Consider the following 19,716-nt stretch of genomic DNA (forward strand, 5'->3'; position numbering starts at 1 on the left):
TTTCCCTCCCTTCTTTCCTTCCTTTCTCTCATTCTCTTTTCTGCACGATGGCCTGTGGAAGTTTCCAGACCAGTGACTGAACCTGCACCACAACAGTGACCTGAGCCGCTGCAATGACAATGCCGTATCCTTGACCCACTGTGCCACAAGAACCCCCCCCCCTTTATTTTCTTTCCTAAACTAACTTTGTCTTTTGATGTTTCTAATTCTGTGGCTAGAAAATTTAATTTCCCAGTTTCTCAGATTTTGTCCTTTGGAGTTATCTTGGCTTCTTTCTTCTTCATCCCACACATTCAATGCACAAAGAATCAGGACACTGTCCCCATCTTTACCACTAATTAGCTATAGGAATTTGGGAAGCTTAATTTCTTGGACTCTCAGTTACTTTCTCTGTAAAACAGGATAGAACAATGCCTACCTTTATGAGCATCACTGCAGAGCAGTGAGATTCAAAGATAATTCATTGAAAGCATTTTCAGACACAAAGCTTTAAGGAAATGAAAACTGCTAAATTCTATTTTCTTCCTTCATGTGGCTCTTGAAGTCGTCCCATTCTATTCCATCTATTAACACACCAATTCAGCGCCCACTTCTCACTTCACATGTGAACTACCGATACAGCCTTCTAGCTCTCCTGAGGGTCCTTCTCTCTTTGCCACCTGTCTCCAGCCCCCTTCCCCAAGGCCATTTTCAACTTGTACTTCTTTGTTACATACCCGATTCTCACTGCCTACAGAACAAAGTGCAGATGTTGTAGTTAGTTTTCAAAGCCTATCACATGTAACCTCCATCTACATTAAAGCTATTCCCAGTACTTGTCTGTAGATATTACTATACAGTTGAATAAATCAATCCAGCCTGCCCTTTCTTGACTTCATGCTTTTGCGAAATCATAACATGCCCCTTTTCCACGTGAAATGTCATCTCCCCTTCCTCTTCGGGTAGGCACAGCATGGCACTCTTTTGAGACTCTGCTCAAATACTATCTCTTTAATGAAATCCCCCCTGATTAATCTACCTCCCTCTCCTAAGAATTTTGCAGTACTTGACTGCACTACTGAGCACTGAACATAGCTTTGATGTTCTTGTAGCATTATTAAATTCCTATGTGGCTCTTTGGCCTTTAAAGCTTTTATGTTCTATACTTCCACCTATATCATAAGCTGGCAAATATGATTATACACAGGGTGACTATATGACATTGTCCAATTTAGGACATTTTGAGAGTGAATGAGAGAACTATTAACAACTATGCCAGACAACAGACATAAACTGGGATGTATGTTTCCCCTAATTATACCCCTGTGATATTAAAAGTATCTACCAGATTGCATTTCACAAATAGAAGCTTTGGTTTTGATTGATTTTCCATGATACAGATTGAGAAGATTCTGGTCTTCTTTAGCATTAGCTCACAATATCACATTGATAATGCATTTGGTAGTATCTTTTATTATTTGAACCACACTGCCACAAGTGGCTGTTTTCTACAAAAATAGAGTAATAATTTGCTATTAGACAGGCAATTTACTCTGAGGAAAAGCAATTTGCAGTGAGTGTGAAATCAGTCCAGTTCACTGGTGCCCAGTGACTTGGTTAAAAGACGAGATTATGCTGCTCTGGTCATAAATGCTCTAATAAAAGTCGAATGTGAGTTAGTGCTGCTTTGTACAACAATAGGACTGGCTGTGGTCCCCAAGAAGTTATTCTCATAAAGGAGCTTGTATCTGGAGCATCACTGTACTCTGTAAGTGAGGTCAAAGAAAAGTGGCAAGTTAAACTCTAATTAGCCATGACCTTAGGAATAGTAAGTGGCAAACCATTTCCTGTCCTAAAGGAATTGTGTGCTTTAATCGACATTTAATCACAAGATTAGGAAACAACTCAATTGAATGGTTTATGCCATCAAATCCAAGGGTGGACTCTATTCATGGGACAATTTAGTGTAATGCTTATCAACCAAATCAGGATAAAAACAGATCTGTGATATTCGATTGGTATTTCATGACATGTTTAATTTGCTCATGAAAAAATTTAAAAGGCAGATAGAAAACTTTTTACCTATTTAAGGTACTGTATTGAAAAACAGATATCCGTAATGGTATACATTTTTTAAATTTGAGAAACTTTATTTATTTTGGAATTTTGGATGAAATCACTTCAGTAATTGAAATGAAAAAATTAAAATCCTACCCATAAAATACTGAATCACTATGTTATACCACCGAAATTAATATAATACTCCAAATCAACTATGCTGCAATCTAAAAAGTCAAAAAACAATTATGATCCTGAGAAGGGGAACAATACAGCAGGAAAGTAAATATTAAGGAGTAGCTGCTGTTCAAGATCAATTGCAGAGGTATTACAGATGCATTTATAACTGTTGTCATGCAATGTTATAACCAACTAATATCAGTCTTTAATCATTCCTGACTTAGAGCCTCCAGGAATGTTTATTAGACTTTCAAAGAGTCATGTCATTTTCATAAAAGCTTAGTTGAAAGTGAAGGACATTCATCCTTTGATAAAGAAGTAATGACAACCATTCTAATGACATTATGTGAGCCAGTTAACTGTCCTGGAAGGAACTTCAATATTCCCAATGTTTTAAAAATGAAAAAAATAATAAAAAAGCAAGCTGTCTGAGACAGACCAATTAGAATCTATAAAAATGGCTCTTTTATTGCACAATCAATGGTATTATATTCAAGGATTGAGAACATGGTTTATGAATTATTTAGATCACTCTAAATCACTGTTTCCTTTCCTCGGATCATTTGGATAACTCACCAACATTTGCTTGAGAAAGGAGGGTAGGTATGAGAAATAAATGAATGCCTCTCATAAATATAAGAGAGCAGGCATGGAACATATAAGTATTTCCAATAAATTTTGGTATTTGCATAATTTTTGGCTAAAACTCATGACCGTCTTTTAAAAAATAGTGCTTTTAACATTGGGAGTCAGCAAATTTGGTTTTAATTCCTCATTTGGTTACACAGGAATTGATAAAAAGTCACAAAGTTAGTAAGTTGAATGCTAGTTCTGTGCTCTTGGCACTGCATTCTTTCTACGGCATTTAACTGGCCACTGGTTCTAACAGCTCAGGCAAATCACTTCCTGCCTCTTGTCATCCACGTTCTCATGTATAAAATGAGCAAAAGGACAAACATCGGTTTTCTATTTACTACTTCCACCTATATCATAAGCTGGCAAATATGATTACACACAGGGTGACTATATGAATGTCCAATTAGACATTTTGAGAGTGAATGAAGAACTATTAACAACTATGCCAGACAACAGACATAAACTGGGATGTATGTTTCCCCTAATTATACCCCTGTGATATTAAAAGTATCTACCAGATTGCATTACACCTGATCAATATGTGCCACTAATTTTTAAAAGGACAATATTTTTTTAATCAATGTTAATTCTATGTAATTAAAAACATGGTGACTGACAAGTAAAATATTCCAATAAGATTTGCATTAAAAATGTCTGAAAGCATCAGTGTTGCTATTTAAAGAGTCAGTATTATATTTTCAAGCGTACAAATGTTTATTCTGGAAAATAAAGTTTAATTTCTCTTTATGCGAGACACGTAATACAAAATATGAACCACTGCATTTGATTTTTCCTTAAATTTCCTGCTGCCTTCAACTTTCTGTCATTTCATGATTCTGTTTATTGAAGTTCCACTTGGATTATTTTAGATGAGACTATTTATTCAGTAAATATTTACTAAGCATTGTGCTTGTCCTGGGGATAAAAACCATGAACGAGACAGATGTACTGTCCCCTGGGGCTATTCTATTGTTATTAAAGTTCACCAAGAAATAAAATAAAATAATACTCACAATGAAAAAACCTGGTTTTATTTTAAAGTCAGTCCCTTAAAAGAATAGATCAATTAGTTTCATCTATTAACCAGAGTTAATAGAAAACAATTTTAAATCTCATAATTTCTGGTTACTTATCTGCTCCACTAAAATACCATAAATCATTTAATTTAAAAAATGAATACATACTAAGTTTTCCAATTATACTAAATATATTCTGCTAAATAGATTTTGTAGCTGAAAAATAAAAATTTAAATCCCCAAACACAATTGTTTAGTTTTTTAAAATACATTTTACTTTCCTTTTTCTGTACTCCTGTAGTTTTTTTAATAGACAATAACTTTCTTGTACCATTTTCTGTCATTATAGATTTTTCCCCAATAATTTCATTTCTTTTGCATTTTGATTTGTCACTATCAATATATTTACCACCTCAGTTTTCCTTTGAGTTGACTTTGCTCAACATCCTCAGTAGTTTTTAGTCCATCTGGTTCCTTTTTTATCTACCTCTCTTTCTACACAAATTCTAATGCAGTTACACTATTTGTCAAAACATACCCAGTCCAATGATTTTCTCCAACTTTTCATTATTCTAATGAATTTATTATGAATCTGTTATTTTCCTTTCTGATCTTTTATTTCTCTTGTCATTAGAACTGTTTTTCTGCTACTCTTTTTTTTCCTCTCATTTTCAAAATGATTTTTTTCTTTTATTTCTAGTTCTTGAGGATGTTCACTAAATTTTTTAGTTTATCTAATGCCAATCTGGTTTTTCTTTAATGTTGTGCATAATTTTCTTCATGCTTTTTAGCTAGCTTTGAAATAGAACTTTAGAGTTTTCATAGATTTTTTTTCTCTTTATTCTCTTGAAATCATAATGTGTCGCAATATTATTCTGCTCTTTACTCTCTTTAAAACATTGTATCTTTGCAGGAATTTCACCTCCAAATTTTTCTTTTGATCATTTTGTTCACATTTAGTTTCTCTGAACTTTCAGAAAGAGTACTGGCTGAAGTTAATGTCAATAGTTTCAGAGTTCCCTCCTCTTTTGTTCTTTGATTATATTAAAAACATATGTTGGCTTGTTTTCTGATATTTCCCGAACTGTTTTGCTGCCTAACTTTAATATGAACTCTCACCCACCCCCTCTCCTTAAAAAAAAAAAAAAATCTCTGTTGTCTCCTTGCTACCCAATTCTGAATCCTGTCTCTGGCTTTTCTCCTAGTGTGGATGTGGTCATGGAAGATGGCCTTGGCAGGTCAGTACTGGGGATTCCGTGGGCCAAACCACTCCAGCCCCTTAGAAACTTACACAGGTCCCCAACACTCAACTCACCAGCAACTGGGGTTGGCACAGGATCTTCCCACTTTTTGCTAATGCATTTTCCAGTCAATGCCTACTGGCTATTTTGTAACTTTTCTGTTTTCAGGCAGGATAGATACCCTGTTGTACCTTTGCTTTCTCTCACACAGATGGGACAACGTTCAGGTCGTGTATAAATTAGTTTATTATCTGATGTGTTTGAGGATTCATATTTGTATATTTAAAAAAATTTAAAGTATAGTTGACTTACAATGGTGTGTCAATTTCTGCTGTATGGCAAGGTGACCCGGTTATACACTTACGTACATTCTTTTTCTCATATTATCTTCCATCATGTTCTACCACAAGTATTTGGATATAGTTCCCTGTGCTGTACAGCAGGATCCCTCACTTATTTGTATTTTGAAAATAAGCTGTCAGGTAGTTTTAATGTAAAGATTATCCACAGGGTTTTGATTTTGATATCCAGTTGTTCTGTTTTTATCTGGCTATTTAGGAAGATAAAAAAAATTTATGCTGCTCGCATCATTAGCAACTTCCTAGAACTACCAATACTTCCCAATACTACCTAGAAACTTCCATTAGTAATAAGAATAGTATTTAGTATTGGTTAATGTCTTAGATTTCATGTTTATATTGCTTCAGGTCAAGCAAGGCTATGATTATCTTTAGTTAAAAGTATGCAAAAAAAAGAAGGAATTTATAGGAAAGTAACAACTGATATAAAGTGCCTTAAACAAGTCCTTCCCAATAAAGGGTTACTTGAAACAGAAGAAAGTAACATAAAGCCAGAGATGAAAAGTGCGATTTTTCATTTTCTTCTATAGTCCTTTAGGCAAATGAATTTCTAAAGTTTTTCTGAAGTGAAGTTGACAATTAAATATGTATGATTTCTTTAAATAGGTAGGAGAAGCAAAGCATACTTGGCACTTTCAACTTAGAAATAAACTTTTATGTGTGTATGTTTTTTCTATCTCCATCTATTTCTTTCTTCGAAGATGTAGACTATTCTGAGAGCTTTTGGTATAACATGTAAGCTCCAGCCACTTAAAAATCACTTACTTAGTTTAGTTGTTTTGTATTTTTCTCAGAAAAAAATTATACCATGTGCCATTGGTGGGAAAAGGAATCTATAATTGAATAAATTCATTATTACTGCAATGCAGTAGTTATTACAAAAATTAAAGTTTCTATTCTCTGTCTCCACAAATAGACATATTTGAATATTTATTTTAAGGAAAAACAGTTACCAAAGTCACAAGGAAGAAATACTCAACAGTTGGTACTATAAGCAGAGCAATCTTCTTTTAAAGTGGTACCAGAAAGAAAAGACCGGAATACCTGAAACATATATTATGGGCTTTAAATGATGTAATTCACGTTTATGTAAATATGTATATATAAATATAGTAAATATAAAATTTATTTCATAGCCTTATGGACTATTAAAAATAGTAAGTTAAGAAATGGTCATTAAGAAGGAATTAGAGCAGAAAGTTAAGTGAAATAATAAATGTTTTATTTGATATTTTAAATAATTCTTCCTGGTGAAGGGAAGAAAATATTTCATTACATTAAAAAACTATTTTAGTTTTAGAAATTTAAATTAAAACATGTTACTCAGAAGAGTAAATTAAAGATGAAACCTATAAAAGAAATTTTATTTTGGTAACTGCATATATAAGGGAATCAGCATAAAATTAAACTGATGTCTTAAAAACATTCAGGAACATCCATGAATAAAATTCCAGCATCTGGAGTTCCCATTGTGGCTCAGTGGTTAACAAACCGGACTAGTAACCTTAAAGACGCAAGTTCAATTCCTGGCCTTGCTCAGTGGGTAAAGGATCTGGCTTTGCCGTGAGCTGCAGTGTAGGTTGCAGAAGCTGCCTGGATTCCACGTTGCTGTGGCTGTGGTGTAGGCCAGCAGCTGCAGCTCCGATTCAACCCCCTAGCCTGGGAACCTCCGTATGCTGTGGGTATGGCCCTCAAAAGACCAAAAAAAAAAAAAAAAAAAAAAAAAATCAGCATCTTGGAATAGTAAGTGAAGAAAGAAAATCACAGTTGTACAAAGTGGCTTTACAGAAAACACAAATCACTGTCACCTTTTCCCCCCGATGTATTTCTGGAAAGTTACCACTTAATAAAACAGTTTCTTTAATGCAATGTCAAATCATTTCAGTGAGGTTTTGCCTAATCTTCCCTTCTTTGTAGGGATTTATTCAAAGTGAAAACCATCTTTTTCTCCTCTAAGAAATAAAAGCAAATATTTTCTTTCAATGAATTGTTTTTTCCTTGAGTTTTCTTTAAGACTGAGATAAGATTAAGGAATATCTTATAGGCAAAACTCAGTTATGAAAAAACATGTTTCATGGGTCTATGGCATGATTTCTCTATTTATTACATAGGTTAGTCAGTGGATGGTGTCTTCCCAACTCCCAAGTACTATTCACCCAACAGCTGCAAAGCCAGAGGCCAGACTTTGAGCAAACACTTGCTTCTTCTCCCCAGCAGCAGCCTTTGAATCCCTGCCTGGCTCCCTTCCTGGCAGCATTGTTGATTTGCCAGGAAAAGTTGAGGGCCACAGCTGCCTGGCCTTCTTTAATCATATTCTCCCCGGGTCCTTGTTATTCACAAATATTTCCTGGGGTGAGGAATCCCTTACGTGACAAACGGCTCAAAATCCATGGTCATGCTGCCTCTGCAGTCACGCAGCCCATAGTCAAGATGACACATCATCCGACACCAGCTTTCTCATGGTCCATGTGAATTGTTTCACCATCCTGGGTTTTTAATTCTACTCTGGACTTGCCTCCAACAAAGGTGTAGAAAGAACACTTCCCACTGAGGTTCCAGGAGTAGAGGGCTCTGCTGGTTTGGATTATCTGGATTTTAGAGTATCTAGGACCTGGGCAACTGGGGTGCCAGGGATGCTTGAAGTTACAGAAGAGAGAAGAATCACCTTCTGGAATGTTACTTTTGCTGGAGGATGGCAGCAGAATCATTTTTTACATCAAACCACCATGTCTGCTTTAGAAAGTATAATGCAATATTCCCACAAGTCTTTAAGACAAAACATAAAACCCCAAGGAAATGTATGTAAGACAGATACTTGGGAATGCATGCACTTTATTCTGGAAAAGTTACAGAATCTTTCTGTTGCATGCATGCTGAGGTTTCTTTTTGTTTTGAATTCTATGAGTTTGATGATAAAAATACTGAGTTAATACATGCAAATTATCCTGCTGTATAGCACTGGGAACTATATCTAGTCACTTATGATGCAGCATGATAATGTGAGAAAAAAGAATATATACATGTATGTGTGACTGGGTCACCTTGCTGTACAGTAGAAAATTGACAGAACACTGTAAATCAGCTATAATGGAAAAAATAAAAATCATTATTAAAAAAATACTGGGTGCTCCCACTAAAGGCAGATATTCTGGTCCTCTGGAAATAATAAGAACTTTAAGGCATAATATGAATAATGACTGTGAAAACCATTCTGTAACTTATAATTCAAATTAGCAGGCACAATTTAAGAATGGTGAGACTGCTTTGTCCTTCAGGAAAAATAACTGTTTTAGAGAAGAGTCTTATTACTTGTGCATGTATGTATACATGTACGTATTCATGCGTGTATTACGAAGATATATCCATAGCTGTATTAAAAACCTTAAGTGATAAAATGATTATTACCAAATTTCAAGTTTGGGCACAAGTATCAACACAAATATTATACCCTTAGTTATTTGGCTAATAATATCTTACTGCTCAAAAAAAGTGAACATTTTCTATAAGCATTTTATGAAGACTGCCTCTTTTGTAAAACTATACATTCGGCTTGAAATCCATATCTGTCTTAAAATATCCACTCACTAGAACGGAAGTTGCATGAGAGTCAGGACTGTCTCTTGTTGTCTATTTCTGTATCTTGCATAACTGGCGCATAATAGGGGCTCAACAAATTTGAGTAGATGAATGAGTGACTGGTCGACGTTATCAGATAGCTTTGTCAGCCATCTCTCTTCTCAAGCTTCTAACCTCTCTGCTATGCTGAAAATCCTTCATTTACTACTTTAAAAAGGCATGGAGTGAATTGGATTTTCTAATCCTTTCTTCTCTGCAAGATTTTCTGTATAAACCAGCATTTGTTCAGGAGAAATATTGGAGTGGGAGCCACCAATGTAATTTTATTTTATTTTATTTACTTTTTTATGGCCATACCCACAAGATATGGAAGTTCCCGGGCCAGGGATTGAATATGAGCCAAAGTTGTGACCACCACAGCTGCAGCAATGCCAGACCCTTAACTCTCTGCTCAGGGCTGGGGATCGAATCTGAGCCTCAGCAGCGACCTGAGCTGCTGCAGAGATGATGCGGGATCCTTAACCTGCTGTGCCACAGTAGGAATTTCCACCAATGTAATTTTCAAAGTGTCTAGTAGCCACATTAAAAATTAAAAATAAGTGAAATTAATTTTAATAATATATTTTGTTTAACCCATGATACCCAAAATATTTTCTTTTCACCATGTACTTAGTATAAAATTATTAAGGAGTTATTTTACATTCTATTTTTGCACTCAAACTTCAAAAACTGGTGTGTATTTTACGAGCACCTTATTCTAGCCTCGCCACACTCCAAGGGCTCAGTAGCAGCACAGGAATGGTGGCTGCCACAGGGCAGCACGGCTCTGTCCCCTGCCTTCCCCCAGTCTGCAGAGTAAGCATTACGACCAACTTACAGAAAAACTCCATTGCCACTGCACTGTCTTAGTGCCCTCCTGAAACATGAGGGACTGTGTGCCTACACATCGCTGCCTTCTTCTCTACCACCTTTATTTTATTTTTTAGTCTTTCTAGGGCTGCACCTGCTGCATATGGAGGTTCCCAGGCTAGGGGTCTAATAGGAGCTGTAGCTGCCAGCCTACGCCACAACAGCCACAGTAATGCCAGATCCAAGCTGCATCTGTGACCTACACCACAGCTCATGGCAATCCCGGATCCTTAACCCACTGAGCAAGGCCAGGGGTCAAACCTGCATCCTCAGGGATATGGTCATATTCGCTTCCCCTGAGCCACGATGGGAACTCCCTTCTCTACCATCTTTAAATGAACCCTTTGTACTGATTTCTTTCTCCCTGAGTGGGACGTTCTCAGTGCCTTACAGCATCAGCAGCAGGACAGGGTAGTCTAAGTTTTCCTTTCCCGTTATTAAAAAAAAAACAAACAAACAAACAAAAAAACTTATGGAATCTATTTGTCAAGGAATTGATCATCTTCATCATCACAGTCTTATCCATTTCTCTTCATTTAATTAATACAGAACAGTCAAATCTGCCTGTAATTGTCTAAATAGCAGCCTCTGTTTAAAATACTAAAACTTAAGGGCAGGGTTCACCATGAATTCTTTCATTAAGATTGGTAGTCAAAATTATTTTGTTTATGGTCCACAGAGAATCCTTTCATGGGAATTTTTTTTACATGGTTATCACTTTATACTATTACTTTCTTGATCTTTAATTAGATTACATTTTATGTATCTTATTTAAAACTTTTAAATCATGATATGTGATATATTCAACAGTGCAAATATTTATGTCTACAAGCTATATTCATGCAATAAAAATTTTATTGTAAATCACAGAACCAGGAGTTCCTGTCATGGCTCAGTGGTTAACAAATCCGACTAGGAACCATGAGGTTGCAGGTTCGATCCCTGGCCTCGCTCAGTGGGTTAAGGATCCGACGTTGCTTGAGCTGTGGTGTAGGTCACAGATGTGGCTCGGATCCCCGCGTTGCTGTGGCTCTAGCGTAGGCCGGCAGCTCCAGCTCCAGTTTGACCCCTAGCCTGGGAACCTCCATATGCCGCGGGAGCAGCCCTGGAAAAGGCAAAAAAAAAAAAAAAAAAAAAAAAAATCACAGAACCTATGCCTAGAAATGTTCAGCAAATGTTACATTTAATACAGAACCTAAGGCATCTTTAATTCTTCCAAAGAGAGAGTAGTTTTATCAAAATCTATTAAAAATGAAGGAACATGAGGTTATTTGAATATTTGTTCCCTGTTATTTTCTTTCAAGATAACGAACCTGATTTTTAAAAAGATTTTTAAGCATGTTATTCATTCATGTATAATATAATGGGTTTTGGTTAAAATCAAGTATCTTTCTGAAAATTCCTGAGAAAGGCCAGACAGGGAAACACAAAATGAAAGCCACCTGGTAAAAAGTCAAAAGAAAATGCTCAGTTTTAAGATCTTAAGAGGATGATGGAGGAATGTAGAAGATAAATTTGTGAAAAATGGACTATTCTTCCAGATGAATAAAGACTGAATGACTCAGGAGAATTGAACTCTTGGCCCCATCCTCTGCATTAAGGCACGCAGTATAAACACGTAATTGAATTGTTGTTTAATTACACAATAGATGGAGTGATGATTTGCTTTATCATCAAGGCCTCCTGATTCTCATCTACTTTTCTCTTGATTTTAATCATTGTATTGCCTTTGGTCACATTCACTTAGCATTCCATATAGCAATGAATTTCTGTATTTTAACTCCCATAGTATCCCATTCTCTTTCTAAAAACAAAAAGTTTAACAGCAAATAATGTATGAGGAAGAGCGTTTGCATCCACATAGTGTATAATAACTGGTGTATATTTTCTGCAAGAACAAAACACACAGATAATAGCTACTGTCATTATCTTTACTATAAAAAGATAATAGAAACAATAGCTACATAGATTGGTGTATACCCTTGGGCAGTATTTGCTAAGTGCCTTTAAACTGTTTATTCCTTTCACTTGATTCTACTTTGGGGAATCTGGTCTAAGGACACAGTGTATGCCCTTAGATATATATCTTCCTATACGTCTATGCATAGCGCATGCAACAAGTCTCTTTATGCCCAGAGGCAGCATGGCCTAGAGGTTAAGTGTATGAGCTCTGGAGATCCTGGGATTAAATCCTGACTAAATGCATGATATTGAGCAAGTAACTTAAATTCTTTCTTTCTTTCTTTTTTCTTTGCTTTTTTAGGGCTGCGCCCACAACATATGGAAGTTCCTGGGCCACAGGATCGAATCCAGAGCTGCAACTGCCGGCCTATGCCACAGCCACAGCAATGCAAGATCCCAGCCATGGCTGCAACCTACACCACAGCTCACAACAACGCTGGATCTTTAACCCACAGAGTGAGGCCAGAGAGCGAACCCGAATCCCCATGGATCCTAGTTGGGTTTGTTACCGCTGAGCCAAGACGGGAACTCTGAGTTACTTAAATTCTGTGCCTCATCTTTCTCATCTATGATATGGAGATAATTTTAGTACCTCATCGAGCCTTCGTGCTGATTAAATAAGTAATAAGTGTAAATCACTTCCACTAGTGAACTTACTAAATATTCACTGTTACCATTATTATGTTCATAATAGGGCCAAATATAATACAAAAAAAAATAATAATGGTAAGACCCCAGTGCTCCACAACACAAGACTGGCTGCACGAGCTGCGGTCTACCCACGTGAAGGCAAAGGCGTGCATTTCACCATGGCACACACTGTGTCCAGCACGGAAACCAACTCCTCCAAGTGGTTTAATGCAGTCTGATTTTGTGAAATACACAAGAAGCACACCGGAAACTGGGATGTGTCATGGTCAAGGGCATGTCATAAGCAGGAGAACGGCATCCCAAAGCAGTCCACGTCCTAACTGCAAAAACCTGTCAATGCCACCATCTAGCAAAACGGCCTTAGATACGATTAACTTAAGGATGTTGACATGGGGAGATGATCCTGGATCACAGCGTCTTGCGGAAGAAGGCAGGGGTCAGAGTTAGTAGCAGAAGATGTGATGACAGAAGCAGTTATTGGGATGAGGAGAAGAAGGGGCTGGGAGCCAAGAAAAGCATGCAGCCTCTAGCTGTTGAAAATGGCAGGGAAATGATTCTTCCCCGAAGCCTCCAGAATGAACCCGTTTTGCTGCACCATAAGCTGAGCTTAGGGAGACTAAGTTTGGATTTCTGACCTCCGGAACTGTAAGATACGAAGTGTGTGGGGATTTGAGCTACTAGATTTGTGGTCATTTGTTACAGCAGTGACAGAGACCAAACACATTGTCACACTGGGTGAAATAAAGTTCTTTTTTACTTTGAGGCAATGTTAGCGGTGTTGGCCCTCAGAGCTTTCTGAAAACCACCTGAGGGCATGAGAGACAATCAGTACAAAGCTACTGGATGAATCCCGAATGGAAGGGTAGACGGCCATCAGAATGTTTACAAAGAGTTCGTAATAAAAGAGGAAATATTATTTGAAAAATGAAGCACGTCAATTTGCGTTTCACTGCAATCACAATTATATCAAATGGGCAAATGTGAAGTTATGCATATAAGAATTCTAGAAGAAAATAAATTGAAATATTTATAGCGGTTATTTCTGCATATCGGGACTATACCTTTTGCTTTTACATTTCAACAAATTTCCTGAAATAAATAGGGACTGCTTTCATAATGGGAAAAACAGATTAAGTCCATTTAAAAAGTAGATAGCAGTATAATAAGGAATGTGCAAAGCGACTTGCATGATATGGGTAAACTCAAATATTTTTGTACCAAAACCCTAATTTAATTAGTAATTCAAACCTTCAAATTCATAGGTCTGGCATGTCAGGAACTGTGCAGTCATCAGGGATCTGCATTTTGATTTCCCAAACATGAATCCGCTTTAGTAATAGTAAAGTTATGATTATTATCTTCAAAAATCATCTGCGGACCAGCCACTGTGAGCTGCATGAGGACAGCGGGGTGTCAAAGAGGTAGTGATTTAGGCAGGATTGCTGGCAGTTGACACAATGGCAAGAAAAAACGCAAAGAGGAGAGAAGCTGGGAATGGTTCTGCTTCAGCTGAGGGTGGGAAGATGACAGTTCTTCCTAGGACTTTGGCTCTTTGACCTTGGAGAAGTCATTCCACCACTCTGAACCTCAGTCTCTTCCTTTGTGTTATGAGGGTACAGGACTTAATTCTCTCTAAGATTAATGCCCCTCCGATACCTTCACTGTTCTAGATTCTCAGTGTGTAGTCATACAAGGATTGCTGTGAACTGAGGTGAACCACGTGTCTTGTCCTGAGCAATGTACACAAGTACCGTCCCCATCAGATATTTCACAGTATCTTCTTTTTCATGGCAGAAGGTAAACTGCACAGTATATTAAAAGTGCACCCATGTGGTGCAGCAGCCTGATGCGTGGTTAGCCACTGAAGCTTCACTTCTTGCCCCTTGTCAGCTCCTGGAGCAATGCACTTACGACCGCACGGAAGTTTTCTACTGTCTTCCATGAGAACCAAGTACATTAACTTACTAACAGCTTTCCAACTAAATTGCAATGCCTGATAATCTCTCAATTATTCTAACTTTATTTTTATTTTATTTTACTTTTTTCTGGTCTTTTTAGGGCCACACCTGCAGCATATGGAGGTTCCCAGGCTAGGGGTCGAATTGCAGCTGCAGCTGCCGGCCTACACCACAGTCACAGCAACATGGGATCCAAGCCGCTTCTGCAACCTACACCACAGCTCACGGCAACGCTGGATCCTTAACCTGCTGAGCAAGGCCAGGGATGGATGCTAGTCGGGTTCGTTAACCACTGAGCCACAACGGGAACTCCATCAAGTATTCTGACTTTAAATGAGAATGCCGTTTTTGGAAGATGTCATATGTGAAACTTCAGTGGAAGTTATTTTCCCAATATTTTTTAATTGTCAAAATATTGATGGAATACCTCTTACTTGAAAGAAATTTACATTGTTTAATCCAAATCTCAAGGAACTTATAAATCTGTAGGGTAGAATAAATCACGTACATATTTAACTCTAATGTCAAACAGAAAAAAAGTAAATGCCAGAGAAAGATAGATGTATTACTGTGGACAGAATTTCTTTTTTTTTTTTTTTTTTTTTTTTTTTTTTTTGTGCTTTTTAGGGCCACGTCTGTGTCATATGGAAGTTCCCAGGGTGGGGGTCGAATCAGAGTAACAGCCACTGGCCTATGCTACAGCCACAGCAATTCGGGACCCAAGCAGCGTCTGTGACCTACACCACAGCTCACAGCAATGCTGGATCCTTAATCCACTGAGTGAGGCCAGGGACTGAACCCGCATCCTCATGGCTCCTAGTCGGGTTCAATAACCACTGAGCCATAGAGGGAACTCCCTGAATAGGATTTCAGAGAAAAGAGAGATTATGTCCAGTTGTCTAGGCAGAGAGATGGTTCTGGGAAGCTTATGGGGTACCAGGTATTGAAGGCTATTTGGACCCTGAATTCAAGAATTGAGGTGGAAGGAAAGGACTTTCTTGGTGGAAGGAATAGAATGACCAATGTCTTGGTGGCATGGAGAATTTAGGGTGCATATTGAGAAGAGCAAGGAGTGAATTTCACGGGATGGGGGAACTATGGGATAAAAATGGAAATGATAAAAGAAAGAGATAGCCATGACCTTGAAGGAAACATGAGGAGACTGCCACTATTTACTCCACTGATAGTTTAGAATCGTACAGAAATTCTGACCAATTATTTAACTGATTTGCATTCACTGCCTCTATAATAGAGGTCAGAGGTAATTTTGTAGTTTAAGGGTCTTTAGAACAAAATTCTAAGCAACTTTCTGTACAGTACTCAATGAACTGGAAAAGATCTAAACTTGACAAATTTGAAGCTCTGAGGGAGATTTCCTTTGCTGCTCTGGTATTTACACTGTATTGAAAGAGCAATGGCTCCATTAAGACATTGGAATGAAAAGCTATGAATAAAGGGGGTTCAGGAAGCCCAGTTGTTGCGGGGAAAGAAGGTGACTTGGTCACAACTTTTCCCATGGCTCCCAGGCTTCTCAGTCTCAGCCCTTCTGGACATCGGGTCTCGGCTCTGGCCCTTCGTGTACAGCCCCTGGTCTTCCCACCTGACTGCCCTTGGGCACTGGTACTCACTCTGCACTATGCACGTGAAAACACAACAATGATTCGGCACGGGGCTCTCCTTGTGTTTGAATGAGTGTGTGTGTGTGTGTGTGTGTGTGTGTGTGTGTGCACGTGCATGCGCACGCATGAGTGTGTGCATTTATATGTAGGTATACACACATCACATAAGATGGTGATGGCACATACCATCCTTATGGCTGCAATGTTGTAGTGAAATCTGTATTTTTTCCTAAATAGTTTGTAGTTTAAGAGCAGGCCCGGCCCACCATATTGTATTATAAATCCAGCCGATACTCAATTAGTATCTATTCATTAGCTGATTTAAGCGAAGTCCCTCAGTCTCCAGCATAGGGTGCATTTCCTTTCAGGATCAGAACAACAGCTGGTTAACACACTTGGTATAGTAAGACAAAAAATATGGTTTCTATTTCCTTTTAGATCCGTAAAAGGCCAGATGGCTTATTCCTTTAAAAGCTCCTGAGATAAGGCAATGGAACTCATCACATGAAAGTAATCGATCAATGTGTGTGTGTGTGTGTGTGTGTGTGTGTGTGTGTGCGCGCGCGCGCGCACGCGCGCATGCGCATGCATGTGTGAGATCAGCCAGCTCTCAACTGCAAAATGAAGGAGGCATGTGCTGAATATTACATGCAGGTGGTGTCAGCAAACGGGACGAGTTCCTCAGCTATCACGGTCTTCATGTGCTGTACCGGGCACTCACCTCAATAAAGAAGATGCTCGCCGCTGACGTTGGATGGTGATACATATAGACCGTCACGAGAATGGCTGCAGCTATAATGAGGACCAGGATGAGAATTCCAACGATGAGGCCAGCGTGAAGGGACCCCCCTTTCTTCTCGGCGGCACTGTCATCTGTAGAGGCTGGAAGAACAGCATGGCTGTCAGGACGTTGGTGTGTGTGCCCGCAGGTCTGTGTTTTCATTGGCAGGGATATTTCTATTCTTAATAAAGTACCACTGAATTTTTTTCTTTACTCTCTGTACAACTTCTCTTTCTTATAACACCAATTTTATTTTTTTATTTTTTAAAGATTTTTATTTTTTCCAGTACAGTTGATTTACCGTGTTCTGTCAATTTCCACTGCAAAGTGGCCCAGTCACACACACACACACACATATATATATTCTTTTTCTCACATTATCCTCCATCATGTTCCATCACAAGTGACTAGATAGAGTTCCCTGGGCTATGCAGCAGGATCTCATTGCTTATCCACTCCAAATGCAATAGTTTGCATCTATTATAACACCAATTTTTGAAGCTAGATGCTCTTTATTAGGGCAGATGAGAAATCCATACTATTAATGATTAAAAACACATTTATAATTACATTTTAATTTATAGTTCAATAGTCTCTAGTCTATTAAAGAAAGCAAAATGAATAGCTTTTATTCTAAAAGGACTGTGTAAAACCTAAAACTTGAATTAATTATATGATAAATTTAACTTTGACTTTTCTCATTAAACCACTGGCACTGTTACCTATGGAAAAATTGATTGCTTTTTGAACTCTCCTTCACTGTCTTTTGGAAATTTTAAATTGAAGGGTGTTAGACATCTTTTGGGGGGCTACACTGGTATTTTCAGAAAGTCTGTGCATGAGTTCAAAGGATAATTTTCAAAATCTGTTTTAAACTGAAATGCTCTCTAAAAATGTAGCAGATGGATGCTAAATGACCCTCAAATAGTTCTATCACTATCTAAAGGGAATGCATGGGATATGAAAATACTCCACTATGCCACAGACCGGTACCATTTCCTCTAACTTTCAATGAGATGCTCTCCACTGGAATATCCATTTCCAGAGAGTTAGGAAAAAGGAGAAATTAAATTTCTCAAGTAATAATTATTCAACCCCAAGTCCATCAACCAAATAAAACTAATCTCTAAAGTCTTCTCTTGTTCTAAAACTCTGTAATTTTTGATGGCTACACAGGCATATAGAGGAGATCTTAAATTATGTGCAGCAGGTAACTGTATCTTAGTACATAAAACGACTGGTATTGTCGAATCATTAGAAAATCTTTCAGACTCATAGAAATTCTAGAGCAGTGATTCCTAATCCACTCATCATCAGTTTACATCTTTGTTATTTTTAACCTTTGTTTCTACATTTTAAATATTGCTTTGGTCTATTAAACCTCATTTAATAAAGCCCTGACATTTCTTTTATTATAATTTTTGCTAATGAAGAAAACAGACACGACTGCCTATCAGAATGTGTGGTAAATACAAAATAACAGAATCACAAATAAAGCAAAGAAACGTTCTCTCTCAATTCTTACTATCCACCCTTTAAATTTTTACTGCTATTTTTTGTTTATTCTTTGCTTGAGACCTGTAACTGGCATTCAGTCATCTTTCTCCAACTCTAATAAAGCTCAGATTCCTAAAACGTTCCTGTATAGAGCAGAAATTCATTAAAGAATGTAAAATTTACAGAATGATTCATTATGTAAAAATTCATTTATAGAGAGGGTTCTGGGAAGATGGAAGAGTAGGAAGTGTCAGGAATCCATCTCCCCACATAGACAACAATTGCCCTGGAAGAGTCTATCTGACAGCCCTTTTGGAACCCGGGACTCCAGTTGAAGGCTTGCAACTTCCAGGAGGAAGGCTTGCACTGTAAGCTCATGGTTAATTTCAGCACCAACTACTTAGTAGCTACCCATCTTGCACCTTCAGCCATGTGGCAGGCAGCTTTACCACCTGTTCTCAAAGCAGCCTGAAGGAGCCAGGTAGGCGAAGTACCCTGTTCTCCAAACCTCAGGGGCCTGTGTTTGTCACTGATTGGTGCTTCTCATCACAGATGTGCAAAAATGCAGCCACTGATTTTGTACCTTCTGCCATTGCTGCCCCTCTTTCTCCCTCAAGCTAAAGTAACTTCCAAGTCATTTAAACAGCCAGTATCCTTCTTAATCTACCTCCCTTTATTTTTCTCTTTTTCCACTTTTGGCAGCCAGATATTAAAGACTAGGACATTCAAAATCTAATGCACATATGGGGAAGTGTAGCAAGAGGCTATGTCTGGAGAAGCTCAGAAGAGACTTAAAAAGGCCCCGTGATTACTCCTCATTACAAAGACAGCCTACAATAACTAAGAAAAGCAAAAACAATAAACAAAAATGATAACAAAAGGCAGCAAACCTGGGGGAGGGGAGAATCTGATTTCCAGAGTTACCACTTTTATGAAATTCAAATGTCCAGTTTTGAAGAAAAATTCACAAAGCACATTATGAAATAGGAAAGTAAGGCTCATTCAAAAGGAAAAAAATAAACAGAAACTGTCTCTGTAAAAGACTTGATGGTTGATCTATTAGACAAACATTTTAAAGCAACTGTCTTAAAGATGCTCAAAGGACTAAAGGAAGATTAGAAAAAGTCAAGAAGACAAGGTATGAACAAAATGAAAATATCAATAAAGAAACAGAAAATCTGGAAAGAAACCAAAAAGAAATTCTGAAGTTTAAAAGTATAAAGACTGAAATGAAAATGTCACTGGAGGGATCCAAAGGCAGATTTGAGAAGGCAGAAAAAAGAGAACAAATGAA

At 37.7% G+C, this 19,716-nt stretch overlaps 1 protein-coding gene across 3 annotated transcripts in view; it reads right to left on the minus strand.

The window, feature by feature from the left end:
- Window positions 1-19,716, minus strand: part of PLXDC2 (plexin domain containing 2) — a 416,934-nt gene that overhangs the window by 21,317 nt on the left and 375,901 nt on the right. For all 3 annotated transcript variants that reach the window (XM_021064961.1, XM_021064962.1, XM_021064963.1), the window contains exon 14: window positions 16,866-17,026. In XM_021064961.1, coding sequence (XP_020920620.1) covers window positions 16,866-17,026 — 161 coding nt within the window. The remainder of the gene's footprint in view (window positions 1-16,865; window positions 17,027-19,716) is intronic.

This window comes from Sus scrofa, chromosome 10, assembly GCF_000003025.6.
Source record: "Sus scrofa isolate TJ Tabasco breed Duroc chromosome 10, Sscrofa11.1, whole genome shotgun sequence".
NCBI lineage: Eukaryota > Metazoa > Chordata > Mammalia > Artiodactyla > Suidae > Sus > Sus scrofa.